This window comes from Microtus ochrogaster, chromosome 10 (assembly GCF_000317375.1).
Source record: "Microtus ochrogaster isolate Prairie Vole_2 chromosome 10, MicOch1.0, whole genome shotgun sequence".
NCBI classification, from domain to species: Eukaryota; Metazoa; Chordata; class Mammalia; order Rodentia; family Cricetidae; genus Microtus; species Microtus ochrogaster.
This window is the reverse complement of record NC_022016.1, coordinates 80,495,072-80,502,845: the sequence shown is the minus strand read 5'-3', so window position 1 is coordinate 80,502,845 and position 7,774 is coordinate 80,495,072. Positions and strand designations below refer to the sequence as shown.

The following is a 7,774-nucleotide window of genomic DNA, read 5'->3' as shown; positions in this document are numbered from 1 at the left end:
AAAAAAATAGAAATACATAGGCATTTATTAAGGGTAAAACTCACAAATCAGAATTCTGCGCTTGACAGGTTGAATCACGTGACCCAAAGAAGCAGCCCAAAGAAGCAGCCGACCAGGCAGGGAGCAAGGGGACTGAGAGAGAAGGGGCCCAGGCATGCTCAGCTTCCCTGTAAATAGTAAGAGAGGCCACGCCCCAGTAGGCGGGCTAATACAAGCTGTAACACTTCCTAGGGCAAGGTGTAAACCACCATGCCCAGCTTTTGTCTGTGTTTTTTTTTAACTGAAGACTTAAGGGGTTTGTTTAGGTTTTTTTTTTTTTTTTTTATGGCTCAGATGTGCAGAGAGGAAAGATGGTTGTTTTAGAGCCTGACAACCCAAGTTTGATCCCCAGGACCCACACAATGGGAGGTGAGAATCCCAAAGTTTGTTCTCTACCTCCATACAAGAGTGTGGTATGCCTCCCCCACTAAAAATAATAAATAAAATTTATTTTTAAAAGTTTTTCAGGGCTCAGTATGTAAGGTCCCTTGCCCCAAATCTGACAATATGACTTCTTGGGAAGTAGAGGACTGACTTCTGTAAGTTGTTCTCTGACCCCCAGATGTGCACTGTAGCACTTACACACACACACACACACCACAACACGGTGCTGGGGTCTACAGATGTGTTGGACTGGATTTATAACTGTTCTGGAATATATGCACTCTTCTGCCAGCGACAGAATGAAGCAAGAGTAGGTAACAACAACAGGCATGGAGGAAGCAAAGCCAATTCTTAAAAAAAAAAAAGTATTTATTTTTTCAAAGTCACTTCTTATAGGACTTACCTGGGTGTGGGTGCCAAAGCAGAAAGGTTTGCAGAGCCCAGCTTCAGCATTGCAAAGGCAAGAGCAACAAGCTGCCCCTGGTATGTTGGTTCACGCCTGTAATCTCAGAATTTGGGAGAACGACGCAGGATCTCTGAGTCAAAGGCCAGTTTGGAGGACACAGTGCTCCCCAGGCCAGCCTGGACTATAGAATGATAAGGAATAAGGCTCTGTCTTAACACACCAAACAAAAGACTAGGATAATCAAACCAAATAGCAAAGAAAACTGCAGGCGGCTTTGAAGCCTGAGTAGCTGACTTCAGACACTGACTTTAAACACACCAATCAGCATGGTGTGTTTCCTCCAAAGATTATAAGTCAAGACGGGGCTTTAAAGGAATTCCAGGCGACAGAACTGGATTGTGCAGTGATCACAACTCAGGATCCCAGAGGAAACTCCCGATGAACACAAGACTCCATGCCAACGAGCTGTCCAGCTACGGATGAAAACCCTCACTTCGCTGCGTGAGGCTGATGAGCTGGGGGCTGAGAGCGAATAAACAGGACCCTGCACCGACCGGATCTGGGTGGTCCTGGAAAGCTGGGGAAGGCTTTGGGAACTGGGGAGTTAGAAGGCAGAGGGCGCCAGACTGAATCTGTGGGATCAAGCTGGAGCGTGCTGCTAGCCGCAGAAGGCAGGCTAGTCACGTGGCTGTCCTGAACTTCCAAGCTGGGCGTTTTCTTTAGGATGAAGAAATATAGTTCTGGAACTTTTTCTTTCTTAAGGGTTTGACTGTGTACCTTGGTAGGCCTGGAACTCGATAGTGTAGCCCAAACTGGCTTCAAACTAGCTACGCTCCTGCGGCATCCTCCTGCCTCTGCCTCCAGAGTGGTGGGCTCAGGGGAGTGAGGTACCCGGCCTGGCGGACATTGGGAATTCTAATTTTCTCTGTGATCAAAAAGGATAGTCCCAATCTCCTCAAGTAACTGCGTTCGATTGTCATCTGGCCAGCTGGTAATTGCCTGTTTAGGGAACGTTTGTCTTAATCTTTCAAGACTTTTAAAAGTAGAGCTCTCCCCTTTATCTCTCTTTGGGCTCGCCTGGTTCCCCTCCGGTAGCTGCAGTGGGACGGTCCTTCTGGACTCCTTCCTTTCCCGGCAGCCGACTCTGCTCCGGGAAAACCAATAGCTGCCCGATCGCCCCTGTGGCGGCTGGGCCGCGGCGATCTAGCGGCAGTGCCGATCGATTAAGGCTGCCTGGCTTCTTGCGTGCTCCGCGCGCAGCGGGCTCTTCGCGCCTGCGTAGTGCGCCCCCCTCCCTTTCTGCCTCCTCTGCCGCCATGGCGCCCGTGGTTAGTATGGCTCCGCGTGAGGCCGCGGCTGCCGGAGCGGCACGTGGGCCTGGTGGGCTGGCTCGGGCTCAGGACGGCGTGGGGGACTGCGCCCTGCAGCGTCAGGCTGGGATGGCCTGGCAGGCGGGGCGCAGGAGGCCGGGGCTTCGGCCGGGCCCAGCACGTTGTGGGTGGAGGAGGCCGCGGATCGGGGCGGTGGGGAGAGCCGGGACTGCTCGGGGTGGCGGATCGGATCCTGCTCGGGGCCTCCGGGCTGGATACCGACCGACCTCGAGACCCAGCCTTGGGCTCCGGGCACCGCGCCCGGCTATTTGAGCTAGGGGCCGGCAAGACGGATGTGACCTGCTACCCTGTGCAGCCGGGTGGAAATGGCCCTCGTCGGGGCGACCGGGTTTCAGAGCCGCGGTTGGGCTTGAGAAGGATTCTTGTAGCTCGAATCCTCGAGCAAGCTGCTTGCATTAGGGTGCAGCTGTATACAGGCCCTTTCTGTGTTGGGCGACGAAGGCCCGATTTCGTTCTCTTGTCTGAGGATGGGCTGTGCGGTGTCTTTATGTCAGGCTCTATCTGGAGGTCGCTCTGCTTAAACAATAATGGTTTTAGGTGGTATATTATCTTTTAGTTGGGGCTCTTAGGTGTGTTTCCGGTTGTCTTAGTCTTTCTACCTCCGCTTCAGTACATCGATGTGGTTTTGGGTTAGACTCCTGTTGGGAACTTTTGGGGTCTCTTGTGGGCAGGTCCTCTTACTGATCCGTCCTTTTCGGGGCTAGATTTAAAAGCAGTCATTTTGGTTGGTAGTGGGAAGACACATTGAATGTAGCAATTTTGTAGTCACTGAAAAGTTGAGTGCCAGTTGTGGACTGTCTCTTGAACCCGAAGGGAGAGTGTGCCGTGCGTGACCTGCTAAACTTTTAATAGTACAGATTCAGGTGAGTTCTTAGAAGTTACAATGTCTGTAGAGAGACGGTCGACGAGTGTTACTTTGTAAAAGTAAACTGGACCCTCTTGGGTGTAGTTTGGAAGTGCTGAATTCACTGGTTCAGCCAGGGGAAATCGTTGGCCACACCTTGAACCATGTTGACAAGTTCCTCGGCTATTCCTGAAAAGGTCCAGGGATTAGGCGCTAAGGACCAAGGTGAAGTGCTCTAGTCTGAGTGTGTAAGGCGCATGTATGCTTGTGTTTACAAGTGTGTAAAGGAGTATTTCTTTGGGAAACACTCATGGTTGTAAAGATTGGGGTGTCTGGAGAGATTGAAGGGAACAGGAGTATTAATGATTCCCCCTCTTCCCTTAGCATGTAAAACAAGTCCCTTGGCACTCTTGAAGGAAACCGACCCCTCATCTCCTTGGCTTTCTGTTTGTAAAGGACTTTGGTGCCTCTGACATGCTTTGTTTAAATTGTGGATTTAAACCGGATGCTTCACCAGTGTTTTCTCTGTACCCTTAGAAAAAGCTTGTGGCCAAGGGGGGCAAAAAAAAGAAGCAGGTTTTGAAGTTCACCCTTGATTGCACCCACCCTGTAGAAGATGGGATCATGGACGCTGCTAATTTCGTAAGTGATATTCTGTTGCTCCTCTGGACTGGGAATACGGTTGGGACCCTCTTGGAGTAGGTCTTCGTTGGGCTTGTAGGCAGTCCCACTTCTGTCCCTAAATGAGATAAGAATAGACAGGCCGTGGCGTGTGGGTAACAGAAGATCTTACCCAGAATCAGGTAAACTCCGTGGGCCCAGCATTGCTGCTGTATGGGCAGCTTCATCCTGGGCCTCTGGATCCTTAGGCGAAGGGCAGCAGTCCACCACAGCATTGAGGCCTGAGTGTGTTTGCTTTAATCTGCTTGCTGGGCTGTCTTTGGGGCTTTTTTCTTTTTTTTTAATACAGACTTGGTGCTGTCCTGAGGTTCCCTCTTGTTTAAATTTTATGTATCATGTTTGCTGCATGTATGTCTGCACCATGTGTGTGCAGTGCCCTGGTGGACAGAGCAGGGCCAAGGCATTGGATTCTCTGGAACCAGAGTTAGAGGCCGATGTGTGTTGGTGCTGGGAACCAGTCATCTCCAGCCCTGTCCTGACTTTTTGCCCGATTCCCAGTGTCCCTATGTTCCCCATAATCTAGAATTGTCTCTGCAGCCCGATTTTGACTCTTGGGACTGGGGCCTTTGTATGTAGACATCTCCTAAAGTTACATCTGTTTTTCACATTCCAGAAGGTTCAGTGTTGTCAAGAACAATCATTTCCAAAAAATTGAAAATTAAACTTAACAGCCATTAGTGGTGCAAATGGAATTAACCTTGTGGGGATGTCTGCCTGCCTGTCTCAGACGGGCCTCAGTTGGCCCGGGTCCTTTATCCAGTGACTTCTCCATGGCTTTGGTCCTTTGCATGTTGGTGGGCTCTTCTTTCTTTTCTTTTTGTTTTTTTGAGATGGGTTTTGTCTGTGTAACAGCCCTAGCTGTCCCGGAACTCACTTTGTAGACCAGACTGGCCTCAAACTCCCAGAAACCCACCTGTTTCTGCTTCTTGGGTGCTGGGATTAAAAGTGTGGGCCACCATGCCTGACTTGGCAGTTTCTTTTTTTTTCTCCTTCCTTAAAAAAGATATTCAATTTTTTGTTTTTGTTTTCAGAGACAGAGTTTCTCTGTAGCTTTGGAGCCTGTCCTAGAACTCGCTCTGTAGACCAGGCTGGCCTAAAAAAAATCACAGAGATCCACCTGCCTCTGCCTCCTGGGTGCTGGGATTAAAGGCGCGCACCACCACTACCTGGCTGATTTCTTTTTTTCTTCATTAAAAAGCAATTATTTATTTATTTATTGCTATACGTGGTGGCACTTGCTTTTACCCCAGTTTTTGGGAGGTATCTCTGTGACTTTGAGGCCAGCGTGGTCTATATACTGAGTTGCAGGACAACCAAAGACTCTACAAAAAAAATTTTTTTTTAATGTGTGAGTGTTTTGCCTACATATATGTCTGTGTACCATGTGTATGCCCTATGCCCTTGGAAGTCAGAGGGGGTCAGATCCCCTGGAATTGAAGTTAGGGATGGTTATATACTGCCTCGTGGGTGCTGGGAAACGAACTCAGGTCCTCTGAAGAGTGGAAGTCTCTGCAGTCCTTGGTGACTTCTGTTTGGCATTTCTCTGTTGGCCCTGCCTGGTGTCACCACTGTGGCCTTCTTCAGCACACCATTCCCCTTCCGACTCGTCTCTGCTAAGGACTTCCTTTAGAAGACCTGTTTTCTGGTCCTGCCCACCGCAGCAGCTAACAGTTCTGTGTCGCAGTTCTCAGGACCTCAGACGAGCTAGGTGGGCATTCTTAGCTGTCACTGAGCCACATCTCACATCTTCGGTCCCTACAAATTGTAGTGTCGAGCTGAAAGGGACTTCATCTCATTGCAGTGGCAACAGAACAAAACAAAAAAGTCCCTTTTGGACGGAGGTCCCTGAAGCCTGAGGTGAATGGCTTGCCCTGGTCACATGGTGCTTTGCAGAGTATGTCTGGGCTCACAGGTCCCTGTCGCTTCTGCTGTACCATGCAGGTGACTCCAGGCAGGTCTGTAACTGTTTGTGTCGGTGTTTGTCTCTCTGTGTACTAGGTGAAGACTCCCTCTCTAATGCTAAGAACTGTGCTTCGTGCTCCTTAGGCCCAGAGGTTGCTTGCAGCTCTGCATGTTCCTATAAAAGTTTGGCTCTTGGTCTCCTGCTTACTCTTGACCCTTTGGTTTTTATGTTGAGATAGGTAGGATCTCACTGTTGCCCTGGCTTACTCTTTACCCTTTGTCCACGAGTGTGCTGCCCTTTAAGCTCTCCGTGTGGGGCACATGTCGTCATGCATGGAAACAGTCAAGGATTTTGTGCCAGTATTATCTTCAAATTGCATGAGATTGTGTTGACTAGTGCCATCTTCACGGACTTGTTTGTAAGCTTCATGGCCTAAGTCTGGTCCTTAGAACCCGCTTAGAGATCCGACCCCACACAGTGGTCCTCTGATGGCCAAACACCATGGCACACGCACATGTGTGCATACACGCACATTCCTAGAAAGACTGAAGATTTTAAAGGAGCCTGTAGTTTAGTGCTGGGAGAAAGTCTGAGTAGTCTGTACTGGAGACGGGAAGCCCACTGCACTCACTGGTGCTTTCTGCAGGAGCAGTTCCTCCAGGAGAGAATCAAGGTGAACGGCAAAGCTGGGAATCTCGGCGGAGGGGTTGTGACCATTGAACGGAGCAAGAGCAAGATCACTGTCACTTCCGAGGTGCCTTTCTCCAAAAGGTAAAGGACAGTGAGTGGGTGTGTGAGCATTGCCACTGAGAAATAGAATAATTTATGTATTATGTTTTAGCTTTTCAAGATAGGGCTTCTGTGTAGCACTGCCTGGCCTCGAACTTGCCGAGATCCGCCTCTGCTGGTGAAGTGGGTTTCTCTGTAGCTTTGGAGCCTGTTCTGGAACTAGCTCTTGTAGACCAGGCTGGCCTAAAACTCAGAGAGATCCACCTGCCTCTGCCTCCCGAGTGCTGGGATTAAAGGCGTGCGCCACCACTGCCCAGCTCTGGTAAAGTTTTTTTTTTAAATATTTATTTATTATGTATACAATGTTCTGTGTGTATGCCTGCAGGCCAGAAAAGGGCACCAGACCACATTACAGATGGTTGTGAGCCACCATGTGGTTGCTGGGAATTGAACTCAGGACCTTTGGAAGAGCAGGCAATGCTCTTAACCGCTGAGCCATCTCTCCAGCCCTCTGGTGAAGTTTTTTAAGATTTATATTTAGTTATGTTTTTGTATATGCAGGTGCCCTGGAGCTAGAGTTACATGTGGTCGTGAGTTGCCTGGTGTGGGTGCTGGCTTCTGAACATGTCCTGAAAGAGTAGATGTGTTCTTAACTGCTGGGCCTTCTCCAGGCCCGTTAAGTATATTTATTTAGCTTGTCTTTGCCATACTTGTTCCCAGGCTACAGCATTACAAACTTCAAAAGGGACTCAGACTTTCCCTGTGTTTCTGTTAGTTTTTTTTCCAGTTGGTTATTTGAGGCAGGGTCTCTATATAATAGAGACTTGGCCAGCGTCTGCCTTCTCAGTGCTAGGATTAAAGGCGGGTGCCACCACACCTAGCATTCTTTGTTGTTAGATCATGGTGGTGACAGCCCACCAGCCACCAGTGTAGCTCAGACTGGGCTCAAACTCAGTTGTAGCTGAGATTGGCCTCGATGCCTGATCTTCTTGTCCCCTTCTCTTGAGAGCTGGGCTTACAGGTACTTGCTGCCACACTTAGGTGAGAGATTCATTTTTAATTCTGATTTTCTTGTAAGCTGTCCTTTGGCATTGGGTGAGATCTGATGCCATCGTGGAGTCTGTCCTTGCAGGGTGTGACACTGATTCTGTGTGAGGCTGTGGGTGACAGTGGTGATGTGCTGCTTTAGAGTGGGAAGTAGTTGGGCCTGGAGAAGCTCTTCATAGTGTGTGCCAGGCAGAGTCTGCAAATTGAGTGAGGCAGGCGGTGCACAGCAGGCCGCCCGTGGGGCGGGGGCTTGCTTTTTTTTTTTTTTTTTTTTTTTGCTTTTTCGAGACAGGGTTTCTCTGGTTTTGGAGCTGTCCTGGAACTAGCTCTTGTAGACCAGGCTGGTCTCG

At 49.4% G+C, this 7,774-nt stretch overlaps 1 protein-coding gene across 1 annotated transcript in view; it reads left to right on the top strand.

Moving 5' to 3' along the window:
• The first annotated feature begins 2,094 nt into the window (after positions 1–2,094).
• The window catches only part of Rpl22 (ribosomal protein L22), a 9,071-nt gene continuing 3,391 nt past the window's right edge, over positions 2,095–7,774 (top strand). The window contains exons 1-3 of the mRNA XM_005353644.3: positions 2,095–2,157; positions 3,602–3,706; positions 6,295–6,419. Of these exons, the coding sequence (XP_005353701.1) occupies positions 2,146–2,157; positions 3,602–3,706; positions 6,295–6,419 (242 nt within the window). The 5' untranslated portion in view covers positions 2,095–2,145. The remainder of the gene's footprint in view (positions 2,158–3,601; positions 3,707–6,294; positions 6,420–7,774) is intronic.